Source organism: Neophocaena asiaeorientalis, unplaced genomic scaffold, assembly GCF_003031525.2.
Source record: "Neophocaena asiaeorientalis asiaeorientalis breed wild unplaced genomic scaffold, Neophocaena_asiaeorientalis_V1.1 scaffold30, whole genome shotgun sequence".
Taxonomy (NCBI): Eukaryota; Metazoa; Chordata; class Mammalia; order Artiodactyla; family Phocoenidae; genus Neophocaena; species Neophocaena asiaeorientalis.
In genome coordinates, this window is record NW_020174923.1 from 11,903,981 (window position 1) to 11,920,425 (window position 16,445).

At 58.7% G+C, this 16,445-nt stretch overlaps 2 protein-coding genes across 4 annotated transcripts; both read right to left on the reverse strand.

The window, feature by feature from the left end:
• Positions 1-4,132: 4,132 nt before the first annotated feature.
• MCRIP1 (MAPK regulated corepressor interacting protein 1) lies at positions 4,133-12,045 on the reverse strand. 3 transcript variants are annotated; one of them, XM_024761069.1, is made up of 5 exons: positions 11,780-12,019; positions 6,154-6,209; positions 5,957-6,075; positions 5,231-5,332; positions 4,133-5,041 (listed from the first exon to the last, which is right to left on the reverse strand). In XM_024761069.1, exons 2-5 carry the CDS (start codon positions 6,159-6,161, stop codon positions 4,977-4,979), a joined length of 294 nt encoding a protein of 97 aa, XP_024616837.1. In that variant the 5' UTR covers positions 6,162-6,209; positions 11,780-12,019; the 3' UTR covers positions 4,133-4,976. The 3 variants fall into 3 exon arrangements, with proteins under 3 accessions (XP_024616837.1, XP_024616841.1, XP_024616840.1); XM_024761073.1 differs by lacking the exon at positions 11,780-12,019 and adding an exon at positions 11,648-11,709; XM_024761072.1 differs by lacking the exon at positions 4,133-5,041 and having other exon boundaries at positions 5,231-5,360; positions 11,780-12,045.
• A 96-nt stretch (positions 12,046-12,141) lies between these two features.
• Positions 12,142-13,326, reverse strand: PPP1R27 (protein phosphatase 1 regulatory subunit 27). Its single transcript, XM_024761228.1, has 3 exons — positions 13,003-13,326; positions 12,773-12,923; positions 12,142-12,488 (listed from the first exon to the last, which is right to left on the reverse strand). Exons 1-3 carry the CDS (start codon positions 13,190-13,192, stop codon positions 12,365-12,367), a joined length of 465 nt encoding a protein of 154 aa, XP_024616996.1. The 5' UTR covers positions 13,193-13,326; the 3' UTR covers positions 12,142-12,364.
• Positions 13,327-16,445: the final 3,119 nt, after the last annotated feature.

Sequence of the window (16,445 nt, forward strand, 5' to 3'; positions counted from 1 at the left end):
CTGCTGGGACCCGGGGTGGGGGGGGGTTGTCCACGGTCCCTGCCCAGCCACGTGGGCTGGAGCCACTTAGGCAGAGCTGAGCTAATTGCAGCAAATGAAAGGACAGGAGGCCTCTCAGGAAAGGTAAATAGAATTACTCACCTGCCAGGCACTGGGGCCCTCCTGAGGGGGCCCTCACCTCGTGCCACCGGATATGGCAGGGAGGGAGGGGCAGGAGGTGAGTTAAGGTAGATTGGGCTCTCCTGTGGCCCAGGTGGGATGCGATGTTACTATGATCGGTGGGGACTGCAGGGCAGGGAGGCAGTGTGGCTGGCTGCACCTTTGAGGACCTGAGACCCCTGACCTTGAGGCTTCAGGTCACTTCTCATCCCAGGCTCCCTAGGCCCTAGTGCTCCTTTGAGCCCCTGCCCACAGGGGCACCCCTGCCAGCCCTCCATGCCCAGAAGCCTAGCACAGGGAGGGCACAAGTTCTCCTTCACGCCAGCTGAGCTCAGGGTTGGTGACTGCCCTGCGGGTGTGCCGCTCACCTAGGGGCCTCCTGACAGCCCTCCCCATCCTGACTCCCTCTGCCCTTGTCCTCCTTCACCCTGTCCCTGTCCCCAAGGGAACTGGAGCAGGCCGGTGGAGTCAGGAGTGGAGGTGGAGGCCTGGAAGGGGCTGGGCTCATCCAGCCAATAAACATTGGCTCTGACCAGGCCGTCCTGCAGGTGGGATGGTGGGGGAACCTGACTTTCTAACGCAGGGCCCAGCACCCACACAGCATCACCCTCCATTCAGGAAGACAAACACTCCAGGCCCTCTGCCCCTTCCCCATCTCTACTTCCCTTCCCACCTCCACCCCAGTCCAAATCTCAGGCACTTCCCCTAAAAGAATGCATGGGAACCACCCAGCACGTACGTGTGTGTGTGTGTGTGTGTGTGTCACCCCACACACATGCTACTAAAATGAGTGTGGAGACCAAGAAAGAGGAAAACATGGACTACAATAAACACTGATCAAACCTAGGAGAGTTGAGGGGCATCCCCAGGATGGCAGCTGTGTGCCAGGCAGAGTGGGTCACTGGGGGGAAGGAGCCTCAAGCAGGGCGAAAGTACAGGAGAGACGTCCTCAAGTGGACCAAAGTGACTGAACACACTGAGAGGAGACTTAGATGACCTGGTGGAGGGTTCAGGACTTAGTACATAGACAACTGAGCAAATGAAAAATAGAAGGCAATAACTTCAAAGAAAACAAAAAGTTGGGCAGAAAAAACCCCCCACAATTTACCACAAGGCTCATCTCTAAATACATAGACATCATAATATAAATACTCAACACTGATGGAACCAAAGTTATGAGAGAAAGATCTAGGGAGGATAGCGGATGGTAAGAGCACATGTGTAGTGGGAGTGGGGGATGGAATGAAATGGGAAAACCAAGAAGTAACGGTTCATGTATGCTATTTAGACATAGAAGTACAAACCAAAGAGTCAGCAGGAAAGTTGAAAGTGGTTGTGGCTCTAGGTGAGAGGGTGGGAGAAGTCTGAGGGCTGCAACTAGCCGAACTCTGACTGCCTCGGCCTCCTCCTGGACTCTATGGCAGCTTTCAGCCCCAGGTCCTCCCCCACCTGCCCGTTCTCTGACCTTGCGCTCTACTGCTCTCAGTCCCTGGTCCTGCTTCCTCCTCCTCTCCCTGAGTGCAGTGCCCAGGGATCAGGTCCCACCCTCCTCCCTTCTTTATCAACCTTAAAAAAAACACCAATATTCAAATTACTCCCAAACTATATCTCCAACCTCTGTGGCCCTCCCAAATCCACTCTAGACTCAGCTTCCCTCTTGGCACCTCCACTCAGACATCCAATGGCAACTTAAATTCCACAGTCCATATCGAACTCCTTACCTGCCCCCTCACCCAGCTTCTTCCTCCCACGATTCACTTGAGGTAGCCCTCCTGACAGGTCTCCCCACTTCTACCCTGAACCTGCAGCCTATTCTCAACACAGCAACCAGCGCGATCCCTTTACATCCAAAGTTTCCTCCAATGAATCCCATCAAGCATCCATCTCTCACCTCAGTTTACAGAAATGCAGGCGACAAAAGAGTCTGTTAACACTACAAAGATGCAACCAGTGAAAACCAGAGTTTGGGAAACTCCAACATCAAGTATCCGGCGGGTCTTCAATCATAAATGGAGGGGAAATGTGGGAGGAGGTACTGTGACTAAGAAAGACTTAAGGGACGCATCAAGCAGATTCAGCCGATGCACTTGGCCTTTCTATTCTGAGTCCATAACCCATGTGGAATATGTTATTTTAGACAGCAGGTGACTGTGGACTGGGTGTTAGATGACATTAGGGAACTGTTGTTCATGTTTACATGAGCGTGCTCAGGGTACGTGCGCAGGAAGTACTTACTAAATTCAGATAAGCTTAAAAATCAGATTAAGGCCAGTCTCCTACAAGAGGTCACCATTTCCTCATATGTAAGATCAGGGTAATAAAATCCACCCTCCGCCCCCCGAGATGTCAGCCCTGAATGAAAGCAGACAGTGATATAAGTGCCACCAAGGGTAGAACATGATGGAGGACTGGGCACCCCTGTTCCACCAGGATGCTCCCCTCGTCTCCTCTACCCTCACTGTCTGAGGGGGGAGAGAGGTGTCTCCAGCCACTCATGGTCAGCCAGGCAGCCCACTGTGCTGGTGAGGGTTCCGTCTCCAGTGCCCCCAACCGAGTTCCTCACCCCCCACCCCAGCAAAGCCTGTTAACCACATTCCCACCTTCAAGGTGTTCTCGGCAAAGACTCCAGGTGCAGGGCCTCTATTTCAGATAATCTAAGTTGGTGGGGAAAGCGGGAATGAAAAGGCCTTGCGGGGTGTCCCATGGGCCCACCCACACAGGGGCAAGGTACCACTGCTAGCAGGAGGTTGGCTGTGGGCAGGGGAGACCCAGATGCTGGGGCCCAGTGTGGCCCCATTCCCACCTTCCAGCCCCACAGGAGGGAGGAATGACCTAGAGAGGGCTGGGAGCAAAGTTAAGTCAATTTTTAACCAACGCAGCAAGATATTAGACATTCCCCAGTGTGCTGCCAGGGGTCTCCAGCACCCCTTCGGAGAGAGGCCTTTGAACCACCACAGCCCATACCCTCACTTCACATGGGAAAACTGAGGTGGGACAGGAGAGTGACGTGCCCCAGGGCTCACAGCAAGGCCATGACTGTGGTCACCAGGATGCAGATGTCCAGCCCCGCTGAAGCCTGGTGGCTGAGTGCCCTGTCAAGCGCATCCACCAGGTGACTGATAGCGGCAGCAAGCGCTAGCACTGGGCAGCCGCCCAGGAGGCAGGTGCTGAGCTGCACCTGAGGAAACTGATGCTTGGAGGCTCAGCAACCCGCTCAATGCCACAAGTGCAGCAGTGGCCTGGCTGGATGTCACCCCATCCTTAGTGGTCTAGGACACGCTGGGTGGAGGGCATGTGTGCCTGTGTGCCCACTCAGCCTCTGGCCACAGGTCCCTGCACCCCGGGCAGGCCACGCCCACCCCCTTCCAGCCACAGAAGGAGGGGCTGCTTGGGTGACCCAGCCCAGCAGGCACGCAGACCCTTGGCAGGATGCCCCACAGGTCCCTGGGGAGCAAACAGGCCTGTGTGGTTACAGGAACTTGGCTCAGGGCCTGGCACCAGCCAGCACCCACTGGCAGCAAGCCATGGCTGTTGCTTATTCCATGAACCATCCTTCCTGCACCCCCATCCCTGGGGAATTCCCCCCAGGAAAAGACACCTCCCAGAGCCACCTGTGGGGCTGCTGGAGCCCAGAATACTCTACAGGAAAGGGTGTTCCCAAAATAAATTCCGGCTTGGCTTGTCTGCCAGGGCTGTGTCCAGGTTTGAAGGTTGAGTGCACTTGGGGCGCTCTGAGCTCAGCAGCCACTCCTCCATCCGGACAGCAGAGGAGCCGCTCCCCAAGGACCCAGTGCCGCAGAGGGATGTGGAATGTGTTACCTTCCAGGGCCCCCAGCTCCACCTCCCACTGCCCCCCAGGAGGCCCAAGCCCCCTGGTGGAGCCCAGGGATCAGACGGAACTTCTGGGCCTGGACCATGACCCTGGATTTCCAGCCCTGTGTGGGCAGCCGAGACAAGGGCCTCACAGACCAAGTGGCCACGCCAATGCCACCCCGCCTTTATTCACTCGTCCTCAGGTTCCAGTCAGACACTTGGATTTGGAGGGCACAGGAAGAAAAAATGGCCCTGAAGACCCTCCCAACTCACCACACAGGGCAGGACCCACTGGGCAGCCTCACCAGCTCAGGCCAGCCCCATGCCCCTTCCCAAGGCGGGGCCAGGCCTGGCTGCCCAAGACCCCTTGGAGGGGGCACCCAGCAGTGTCCCAGGCCCAGGCAGCTGGTGCCATCCTGAAGCTGACACAGGGAAGGAAGGGGTCAAGTTGGAGAGTGGGGCGAGGGGTCAGACACCCCCTGTGTCCAGGCCAGAGACGCAGCAGGGGTCAGTGGGGGACCCATGCTGGGCATGGGTGGGATCACCCTTGTCCTGCCTCCTGGCCACCTCAGGAGCTAACCCACCCCAATCCCACCAGCACGAGAGACAACAAAGGCCCCCTCGTCTCCCTCCTGATCCTGGAAGTGGCCAGGGGTAGGGGGGCGGTGGCAGGGGAAGGTGAAGGGAGTCAGGGTCAAGGCCCTGGGGGGCAGGCAGGGCCAGGCAGCTCAAAAGAGCCACCTAGGCCCACGGGAGGGCAGGGGCTGGCAGGGCCCAAGCCCTCCTAGTGTTGGGGGTAGCTTGAGATCCCCCAAGAGGAAAGGAGGGGGCTCAGGGAGGAGGGGCAGGCCTCGGCCATCAATCATGTCCTGGTCCTGGGGTTTTCAGACCACTGGGAGCAAGGCCCCCTCCCCTCCCAGAAGGTGGGCCCACAGGAGAGGAGGAGGCCAGCAGCGGGCTGCACCCAGATCTCCCAGAGGCCAGGGGAGGGGCACCGGCGCGCCTTAGGACTTCTTGGCGTCCTGCGTGTTCCGGCGTTTCAGGTCGCTCAGGTCGATGGGCTTGAAGGCTGCCAGGGGACAGAGCGGTCAGCGGTAGGCGCAGGTGGAGAGGCAGGGTCTGTCCCTCGTCCTGCCCCTGTCTCTGAAAGCCCTGGGACCCAGCCCACCCTGCCAGGCTGTCTTGGAAGCAGGTGGGCCTTCCTGCCCCCAGCTCAACCCCCTGGCCGGCCCCTCCCTCCCAGGCCAGCCCCACTCACTCTTCAGGCTGGGGTTAGGGACCTTCTCCACATACTCCTCCACCAGGCCCCGCTCGCTGCCCGACATCTGGCTGCGCAGGTCCCGCTCCACGCCCTGCCAGGCTGCAGGAAGCAGGGGTGGTCAGGGGCTCTAGACCCCCAGGCCTGCAGCATCAGGCAGTGTCCAAGCTGGAGGACACCCTCTCCTGACCTTTCCCCCCCAGTCAGAGTGTCCCCACAGGCCCCCTGCCCCCAACTCCCGCTTCACAGCTTTTGGCCCCCTGGCCTAGCCTGCTCTTGACTTGAAGTTGTCCCCAACACATCCCCATTCCCTCGGGGAGCCCTGCCCAGACCATGCCCCTTTCAGCCTCATGGTACCATGACCAGAGCTGCAGTCACAGTGGCATATGAGACTCATTGGGGTACAGCACTTCCTCCAGGCAGGCTCCCCATCTTTCCCGCCTCCTCCATCCCCCACCTCCTGGCACAAATGTGCACACATGCTCACACACCCCAGCCACACCACTTCCAGGTTTCCCAGGGTGCACTGTCTTCCATGGCCCCCCTTTCCCCGAGCAAACACCACTGGCTCCAAATACTGCCTCTTCTGGGCTGCTCCCTGTCAGGAACACCACAGCGCTGACCACCTCCCGTGACCAGAGCTGGGTACCCCCACCTGCCTGGGGCGGAGTGAGGGTACAGGGGCAGGAGGGGTTCAGGGGGCCTGGCTGGGGGCACCCCGTGTACCTTCATAAATGAAGCGCACATTCTCCTCGTGGGCCGGGGTGAAGATCTCGCTGCTGTTGGGGGGAGAGCGGGGGCTACTGTTCCTCTTGCCGTTGTAGACGACTCTGGAGACAGGGGAACTGGGGGAACCGGCCAGTGAGGAGAGGCTGGGGGCAGGCCCCTCCCACCTGGAGGCCACTCCACTGCCCAAGACCCACCTGGTCATCGCTGGGGCGTCTGGTCCTCGCACTCCGCTGCCGGATCCCCTCGGCCTCTGGAAGGGAAGCCCACGACACAGGAATGGGACGGAGACCACCCTCTCCAGAAGGGCTCCAGAGATTGGAAGGGCGTGGGGTGCACCTGCCTCTTCCCTTTAGCTGTGGCCTCCCTGCCTTCCAGGAGACAGGGTCTAGCCACAATCCAGCTGGCTAAGGGTGCGGCAGGGTCAGCCAGATGGGGCTGGGCCGGCGACATGCACGAGCCAGAGCAGCATGAGCTCCGAGTGGCCCCGGCACTTGGACCACTGCTGCCTGGGAGCACCTTCCCCAGAGTCAGGCAGCTCTGTTGACATTCCCAGTTCAAGTCTCAGAACACACTGCCGGCACAGCGTGGGTCTGTGGGGAAGGCCTGCGGTCGTCCCAGTGCCCTCACTGCCTGCAGGGCCTAGTGTGTCATTTCTGCTGAGCCTCAATTTCCCATCTGTAAAATGGGGATGTGCTTCCCAATGGTGAGAAGCCCAGCAGAGCCTGCCCAGCTTCCTGGTCCCCGGGGTGTGACGGAAGGGCTGGGGGAGGGCTGTGAGCCTGGAGGAAGTCGCCAGGCCCAACCTAGTGACCGAGACTCTGGGGTGTGTGCTGTTTACAGCCTCTCTCTCAGCCCAGGGGACTATACAGCCCTGGATGGGGGTCTATTTTTAGGCTCACTCTCAAACTGGCCAGTTGGACAATGTGCTCTCTCTGGCTGAGGACACACACCGCAGGTTGAGGAAGCTGGCTGCACAGGGCCAGTCCCAGGCCTGGCCTTGCCCCAGAGCAGGGCAACCCCAGATGCTGGGGGTGTGGGGGGGAAGCCTGGGAAGGGCCTTTGAGCACAAGTGCCTCTCCCACACACCCCTGGAGCCAAGGGGCCCCAGAATGCTTAGAGCATGTAGCCACAGCCTCTCGTGAAGGGCCAGGAGGATGAGACACGGTGGGTACTTCTTCTCTGGCTCCCTTGGCCTTTAAACACCCGCACAGGGGAACTTCCCTAGCAGTCCAGCGGTTAAGACACCGTGCTTCCATTGCAGGGGCCTCGGGTTCAATTCCTGGTCGGGGAACTAAGATCACACATACCACACAGTGCGGATGGGGAAAAAAAAAAAAAAAAAAACACCTGCACAGGTAAACACAGCCCACAGGTTGAGGCAACAACAACAACAAAAAAGCATAAAGCCAGTTTCCTGGGGGGGGCACGTGGAACCCTGTGCCATCCCAGGGGAGAGGCCCAGCTCCTCACAAAGTGACTTCTTTCCTGGACTCGGGGGATCTCACTGCCCATGGTTCTCCTGCCCAGGCGCCAGCCCCACGAACACCAGAGCACAGAGGGAAAGCCCTCTCTGGCCTGAGGGTGCCGTGGGGACACTCAAAGGGCTCAAGAACACTCAAGTCCCAGGGGGCTGTCGGCAGCAGGGTGAGGTGGGAGGCTCCAATTTCGCAACAGGAGGGAGGTCCCCGGAGGACCAGCCAGCCCCTGACCGCTCTAGGCTGGCCCCTCCCGCCCAGGCCCCCTCAGCCCTCCTGCAGTCTGTCCTCTCGGACCTGAGTGGCCACTTCTTCAGGGTACCTGCCTTCCCAGCCTTGCCCATCCCTGGGGCCTCTCCTTCCAGGGCAGCCTTGGCCTCTTCTGGTCACAGCCTCTGGGGGCTGCCTAGCCTTTACGGGCACATGCCTTTGGCCTAGGGCCCCCTGCTCAGTCTCAGGCCCGACTCAGGTGCCAGACCCTCACAGCTCCCGTCGCCCTGCCTGCACACATGCACGTGAACACGTGGCTCTGGGGTTCTCTGGGCACCTACCTGCTCCCCTTGGTCACTGAAGTCCCGAGGCCTGTGCCCCGGACCCCTGGAGCATTCAGTCTCCACAGTGGGAACCCACCCCTCGCTGCCCCCACTGGCTCGGCTTCCCAACCAGAGGCTAGTGTCCCCCATAAACCACGGAGCTGTGCACCTGTCACTGGGCGCCTGCCCATACAGATGTGCTACTTGAGTTACAAGGTTTCTGGTGCCCTGGTCAGAGTGGCCGGGAAACACCTCGGCCAGGTGCTGGACACCCTCTCACGTCCTTGGGACTTGAAGGATGAGTAAAATGACTCTTTAAAAAGGAGTCACCGTCTGCCTCCTCCCAATGGGGAAGGTCACACCTAACCAGGTCCATCTTTAATGGCCTGTGTCCTACCAGCTGGCCTTCCTAGATGTGAGGAACCTCTGAGTCCTCCGTCTTCTCCCAGCAGCTCAGCCTCCCTCCAGGGGCCTTTCTCCTCAGAACCTTATGCTGGCCCTGCCCTGCCCCCACTGAGATCCTGCCACCTGGTGGGACGCAGAGACACCAAGGCTTCTCCTGAGTGTACCAGCAGCTTCCCGAGAGGCCAGGTCCCTGCTGCTCCCCTGAAGACAGAGGGACAGTGAGCTGCACTGGCTCACCTTCATCACCTCCTGGGGCTCCTCCAGGGAGCTGGGCCCCCACGCCGACCCCAAAGGAAATTTCCATGAAAACTCTAACAAATATGCACACCCCATGACAGCTATTCCAGTCCTAGGTGTGTATCCAAGGGAAAGGGCCACGTGGCCACTGAGAGGTGCACCGGAGTGACCAGAGAAGCGGCACTTGTCAGCGCCCAGAGGGTGGAGCCACTGAAAGGGACCAATATACACGGGGCCTGTTTCCACTACAGAAGGTGACAGCCACGAGCACGAGCCACAGCAACAGTGGGCAAATCACACCACTGATGTTAAAGACAGAAGCCTGGGGACACACGGCTGCTCCAGCAGAGAGGGCTGAGCCACAAAGACATGGATGGGGGAGGGAGAACAAGGTCCGGGAAGAGATGACCAAGGGGGCAGCTGGACTCAAGGTTAAGACCTGGACGAAGAGGTGACCGCTGGACCAGCATGACAAAATCTCCATCGACCTAGCACAAAGGGTCTCAGTGGAGCGAGGGGAGGAAGTGGGACCATCAGCCACAACTGCCTGTCCCTGGCTGCGAAGGGAGGTGCGAGGCCTGGGCTGACAGTGGCGTGTGGAGTGAAGTGGAGGGAAACCCGAGCACGTTTACTGCCCAGGGAAAGTGCTGAGCGGGGCCACTACAGAGGCCGGTGTGGAGGGACCAGGTGAATGGCATGCCTGGAAAAGTGCCAGGGACACGTAAAAAGGCCCAGCAGGTCACAAGAGTCCCACTGAGGGTGGAGCCTCAAGTCCATCTGGCCAGCAGGGAGGGAGCATCCACTTCCGCAAACATCTCCCTCCCTTTGTTTTCTTTCCGACTTTTGCTCACAGTGATCATCAGGCACAATTATTTCCTCAAGACTGGAGCTCAAAACCTCATCACATTTCCAATATCCCATCAACTCTGAGAAACTTTTTTCCTATTTTAATAGCTTTGAAATTGGGCTGCATCTGGCAATCACCAGCACAAAGGTTAGCAGCATTTTTCCATTCTCAGCGGACCACGGAGACCCAGCTCACACCACTGAGGTCTTAGATCTGATTGTGCAACGAGTCTCCCCTCGGCCCACAGATCTCAAGCCTCCACGCATGTGCTCTTCAGTTACTTCTTCCCATTCCCACCCACCCCTGGTCCAACATCCACTGCTCACCCTCCAACCCCTGTGTCGGGACAGTATCTTGCACTATTCTTCTCCATCCCCAGTACACGTCACGCCAGCACGATCTTCCCAAGACCCACCCTGCCAAGTCACTCCCCACCCGGACACTACCAGGGTCTTCTACTGCCATCAAGCCCTCAGTCTGGCCACAATCTATCTCATCAGGTGTCACCAGCTACTGGGCCCACCCCTCAAACACAGTCTGTGCCTCAGAGCCATCTCTGCTGCTGCCAGCGCCACGGAGAACCATACACTGCCCCCGAGTGTGTTCTGCAGGCCTTGACTGCTGTCCACGGCTGACTAGCCCATAGCAGCCAGCGGGCTGCATGCTCGGCACCTGGCAGGGTCCAGAGCCACTCTGTGAGTGGCGGTCGTCCATCCCTGCTCTGTTGCCCCTGGGCAAGTCTCTTCCCTCTATGGGCCGCAGAATCCCCATCTGAGCCAAAACATTCCCCAAGAATGTTCACCAGGCCTTCCTGCTCAACAGGGACCCAAGTATAGCCACATGAAGCCACCATCTCAAACAAGGCCTCCGTGGCTGCTTATCCAATATGATGGTGGACAGGGCAATCACAGAAGGAATGTATTGTCCAACTGGGCACTCCTGAGAGTAAAAGGGCTGCTGTTGATTACGAACCGTGAGCCAGGATAGCCCTGGGCAAACCGAATGCAGAGAGAGCCCACTCAGGCGTGGTGGAGACCCACAAACGTAGAGTACACTGTGAAGGGGCAGCAGCGCTGCCGGCCACGGTAAACATTTGCCAAGGGCCGATTGTAGGGTGGCCACTGCACTGAGCCAGGTAGCACCCCAATAACCCCCATTTTGGAGGCCTGACAGGTGAAGCAACCTTCCACCCAGCAGAATGGGGTCTGGACCACAAGGGCCTCCCAACCTCTGGGCCTCCAGGGCCACAGCAGTCAGGGCTAGGTCAAGATGGCTCAGCTGGCTTGAGCACCCAAGAGCCTGCCCCCACCCCTGCCTGTACTTCTGGCAGGTTCCTGACCCCTGGCACTGATGTGGTTCTGTTCAGAGACAGGGAGGGAGTCCTCCTGGATGGATCTATGCAGCACCTTGCTCTTCCATGGGAACAAAGGGCTTCAGAGATCTCCTGGGAGGAGGCATGGGCGCAGGGGCGCCAAAGCCCAGTCTCCAGGCCCCCAGCCTTGAACTCTTTCCCCACACACAGCCATCTGCCTAAGGACTGGGCGAGATGACACTCTGTGGTCTGGGAAAGTGACAGTGGATATTCTGGAGTTACAATCAATGACACAACTGCAGCCACTCTGTGTTCCTTTAGAATTTTTGATAGGTACTCAAATTTTCTTAGACTCCACTTCTCCTTCAATATTCGGTGTTTTTGGGGCTCTCAACAGCCCAGTTTCTACCAATGAGACTTCTAGAAAACGATCTATCACCCAAGGAAGTGCCAGCAGGACACTGTCGTATTAGATGCCAAATGGGCCCGGCAGTCTCTTGAAGTCCCCCAGGCAAAGCCTCTAAGCACTGCACCACCCCTCCCCCACTTTCCTGGGTGTCAACAGCAGCTCCCCTCCCGAGCAACAAACCCCAGTGTGTGCACCCCCTCCCTCCTCACGTGGAAATCTCGCTAGCCCTTCCACTCACCCCAAATCAAGCCTCCTCCTTCAGGACTCAGCTCCTGCCCCCTTCCCTCCCCACCTGCACTCCTCTCTAAAAGCTTTGATCACTCCCCACTGACATCTCAGGGCCTTTGCTCAAAATGTCCTGTCTACCCAAAACTATCGCGCTGGTCCCTGGGGGCCCGGCTAACGACCACCTTCTCTGGGAACTCTCCCTGAGACAGGTCGGGGACATGACTTGTGAGCCTCCACGTTACCTGAAGTTTCTCACAACCTGGGCTGCTTCTGTAATTGGAAATCTGATGTCTGCGGCCTCCCCGCTGCGGCTCCCGCCCACCCCGGCAGCCCCCGGGGCCCGGTGAGCTCCCCGACGGCGGGCAGCCTCTTACCCGCTTCCCACCCCGCACCCCGCCCCGCCCCGCCTGGCTCAGAGGCCAGGAGCTTGGGACAGGCTGGACGGCGGCGGAAGGCGAACCGCGGGAGCCCGGCCGGCCGCGCTCAAGGGTCAGGAAGCATCATCAGGGCTGCTCCCCGGACGACTGGGCGGCTGCAGCTTCAGGGTCGGAAAAGGGCGGCCCGCTGCCCCCTCTGAGTCCCGTGCCCGGCGGGCCCTCCCCGCCCCGCCGCGCCCCTCCCTATCCTCCGCCGCGGCGGGCCGGGCGCCCCACGACCCCGCCCGGGGCCCTCCCAGCGGCCGGAGCCGAAGGACTGGGACGGGCCGGTCCCCAGTAATCAGGCCATCACCACGGGCTTGGGAATCAGGTTTATTGAAAAAGTAGAAAGTGTCGCAATAAAAAATTCACCTGGAGGAAAAGCCAGGCCGGGGTCGGGGGGCGAGGGTTGTGCCCAAGTATGGGGTCCTGGCCAGCCTGGGCGGCCCCCAGCCCGGCTGGTGGGGCACTCCTGGCACTAGGGGGAGGTGGGCACCTGACGTCTCCAGGGAAGGCTAGAGCCCTAGGAGGGCGGGGCTGGGCTCAGTCCATCTTAGTCCCTTTGAATAACTCCACCAAGTCCTTGAAGTCAGGGTCAATGAGGTCCGAGGGCAGATCACCATCGTCGTTGGCTGCTTCTCTGTCTGCCCCCAGGGAAATGAGGTACCTGGGTGCAAAGGGCATCCCTGGTTGAGGAAGGGAGGTGGCCTGCAGGATGCTCACCCCTGCCCCAGGGTAGCAGGCTGGGGTTCTGAGGTCCACCTGTTTTTTATTTTTCCAGGTGAGGTGAGGAGGAAGAAACCAGACCCTTTGGAAACTACAGCTGACTTTTGCAGTTTTCTCTTGGGAGGGCAACAGGGCAGAAATGAGATTCCAGAAGCCCTTAGGGTTCTTAGCTACACCAGCAGGGCTACCTTTTGGGGGACCACATCCTCGAGGCCACCCTCTCACCTGGCTATGTCAGGGTACCCATCGCTGCAAGCGATGTGCAGGGGTGTCCAGCCTGTCTCATCTCGCTGATGAATGTCCGCCCCGTATTTGACTAGCAGCTTCACGCACTCCAGGTTTCCAGAAAGCACTGCTTCGTGAAGGGCAGCCAGACCTGAACAGGACAGGAGGGGTCAAGGCTCAGGCCTTCCCCTGCCGCCCCGCAGACCCTCACTGGCCCCACAGGCACTCACCTGAGGGGTGGATGGTGTCCAGGGAGACTTTCCGAGCCCGGATGAAGCGCCCCACCTGCTCCAGGTCACCCTGGCGGATGTGGTCCAAGAACAGGACATCGTTAGGGAAGCGCACACTGCGATCAGCCAGTAGCCTCCGGCGCCGCTGCCTCGGGCTGTAGCGGGCATAGCGGACTGTTCTGCTGGGCATCCTGGCAGCTATGGTGTGGGCCACCCCTGTGGGGACCCTACTGCTTGGGGGAGGAAGGTGCCCAGACCAGAGTGGCGTGCAGGCTCTTCCGGCTGATGATGATCTCCAGCACAGCCACCTCAGTGCTCTCCGTGCTCCCGCTGGCCAGGGCACCTCCTGCTTATATAGGGCCCGCAGAGCTATATAAAGCTGCGCGGTCATGCTTACACCCGAGGGGCTGAAACTGAGCCGCTCCAGCCGTGCCCTCAGGATCATGTTTAGTGGTTCATCTTTCAACCCACCTGTCACTGTTCCTGGCCAAAGGGGTCAGATCCTTCCTGGCCACTGCTCCCTGCCCCTCAGCTGGACCTCGAAGGTGCCTGACAGAGGGCAGGAGAGGCGCTAGAAGGGCAGGGCCCATAAGGAAGGCAAACAGGTACCAAGGTCAGGGTCTCCTACAGTCCCGGGAACTTGGGGAGAAGGGCATGATGTGTGGTGAGCACAGCTGCCTCTGACTCCTGGGAAGGCAAGGGGGCCACCCACACCTGAGGAAGCACAGGACAGGGTCCTGCTGTGGAGAAGGCGGCCCATCCCCACTCATCTCCCTGTCACTTATCACCTTCCATCATGGCTCGTGTCACTCTCAGGGCACTTTTCCCAAAACGTGGGCTTCAGTGGCACTGCCCTGCTTGGAAATCTCCCAGATTAGAATTTAAATGCCTCAGCTCCCACTCAACCCATCCGACCTTACTTTGGGACCCCCCCCCAGCCCCTTCCACCCCCAGGTCCTCATTCCCCTCCTTCCCATTCCCCTATATTCCTCTTGGTTCCAGGCTCCTGCTGCTTCCTGCCAAGAACACAGGTGCTCACACTCAACATGGTATCTAGTCTGCTACCCAAGGACCGTGACGCCATAGCTGTCACATCCTGGGCGGTTTGTGCCCTCTGCACCTGACCTAGAGCATACTTACCTGTAGGAGTACAACCAGCGGAGTTGTGAGATATCCCAGCAGGCTGGGCCAGCACTGGCTGTCTTCAGTGCGGCGGCCAAAGTCTGAAACTACGGACTGACTTTTGCAGTTTTCTCTTGGGAGGGCAACAAGGCAGAAATGAGATTCCAGAAGCCCTTAGGGTTCTTAGCTACACCAGCAGGGCCACCTTAGCTACACCAGCAGGGCCACCGAGGTGGGGCTCAGGCTTCAGTGCGAGACAAGAGCCAATGGATGGACGCGCACAGGGGACACGCCCTGGGAGCAGAGCTGGGCCTGTGGGGTCCACACAGTCCCCGCAGCATCTGAAGCTGGCCGTATTGCTCTTCCAGGGCTGCTGTAATGAAGTACCAGACTGGGGGTCTCAAACGACAGTTCTGGAGATCAAGATCAAGCTGCCGGCAGGGCTGTTTCCTTCCCAGGGAGAATCTGCTCCAGGCCCATCTCCTGGCTTCTGGTGGCAAGTCCTTGACGTTCACTGGCCTGTAGACGTATCACCCATCTCCACCTTCATGTTCACATGGTGCTGTCCCTGAGTAGGTGTCTGTGTCCAAATTTCCCCTTTTCATAAGGAGATCAGCCATTGGATTAGGGCCCACGCTACTCTAGTATGACCTCATCTTAAGCAATTATATCTGCAACAACTCCACTTCCAAATAAGGTCACACGCTGGGGTATTGGGGGTTAACACTTCAAAACATGAATATTGAGGGGGGTGCGGTTCAGCCCCTAACGTTGGCAAGATCCTCCGGGCAGTCACTGAAGGCCTGGATGCTGACAGAACCACGGATAGTCAGCGCTCTGTATGGGGGGCAGGGACTTGGGCACCGGAAGTCCTTGCATCACCAGGCTGATCTTGATCCAACAAAATCAAATCAACAAATGCATCAGCACCCGAGGTGCAAAGCCTTGGGCCAAATGCTGCTGAGGATAGGCCACTGCCCACGGTGGGCTCCCTGCCCTGACAGGGTTTCTCTGCCTGCCTTGTTGCCACTAATGTTACATGGGAAACTCCACCTGACTCAGGCCCTGCAGGGGCCCGGAGGGAGGGGTGGTTCCCAGTGTTCCTGCATTTCAGGCTCAGAGTATGACGCTGGGTGGCCCTAACTCTTGGTCACTTGGGAGGAACTGGGTACAGTTTCTTCCGGCTTGTTTACACGAAGCCCAGAGACAAAGTCCTATGCTGTACACAGAGACAGAACTTTCCTTTGATGTGAAGATTGCCTTTTCTGATGTTGTGGAAAGTTCTGTCTGCCTGCCCTGCTCAGAGGATCAAATGAAAGAACTCCGATGAAGCTGCCACCAACAGCATGGTTTTTCCCACCAATGACAGGCCTTAGGCCAGGCAGGGCAAACCATCAGGGTGGGTCTATTGGCGACCCCAAGAGCAACCCTCCCGCTCTCTCCTGCTAGAGGCAAGCTGAGAGAGCTCAGGATCTCGGCTTTGGGGTTTCTGTTTGGATATTTGGATCCAAGAAGGGACAGATGTCTGAAAGTCATTCTGTTCAGGACACGGGCAGCACGTCCTCAAAGCCACGGACATGGCCTACAGCAACTCACTCAGAAGCCTTTCGGCAGAAGCCAGCCATGAGCAGTCTAACCTGCTCTTCACACAACCACACCAGCACCAAACCTGTATTTACACAGCTTTGCCCCTGAGCCTCTGCCCGTGTGAACTTCTCAAGTGACCTGGTTTGCACAACTTTAAGGTTCTGCCTTCTGGAGAACTAAAGCAAGTGAAACATTCAAGGCAAAACTCTTACTTTGAAAAGTCCAAGGAAACTCAACTAGCAAAGCTTTGCGTCTAGCAGAAAACAAGCCAGGGGCCTGGAGGGGAGTCTGTGCAGGGCCCACTCAGCTGCCTCCTGGCAGGTGCAGAAGCCAGACCTCGGGGGTCCAGTACACAGGCCCAGCAGTTGCTTTTTAGTTCCAGGCCAATAGCTTCCTACCAGCTGGACAGAGGAAGAGAGAGATTGGGACACCCCAGGCTGTTAAGCCTTGACTGCCTACCCCATAGCTTGCAAAGTTACTTCGCTAATCCACCAGCGTTGCCGGGTTTGGGACTCCAACCACCACGTCCCAGCAAACCCAGACCCGGGAATGTGCTAATCAGCTGCCTGGGCAAAAGGGGAAAGGTATCGGTGACTCACTCCCCCTCCCAGGAGCACATGACGGCCCTGTTCCGGGCAGCGACACCTGGTCCCAAGCTTTCTATGCGGAGGGCCAGGCTCCACACAGCTGGTCTGCAGGGTCACCCACGCCTGTCACGGGGCATAGCCCACCCC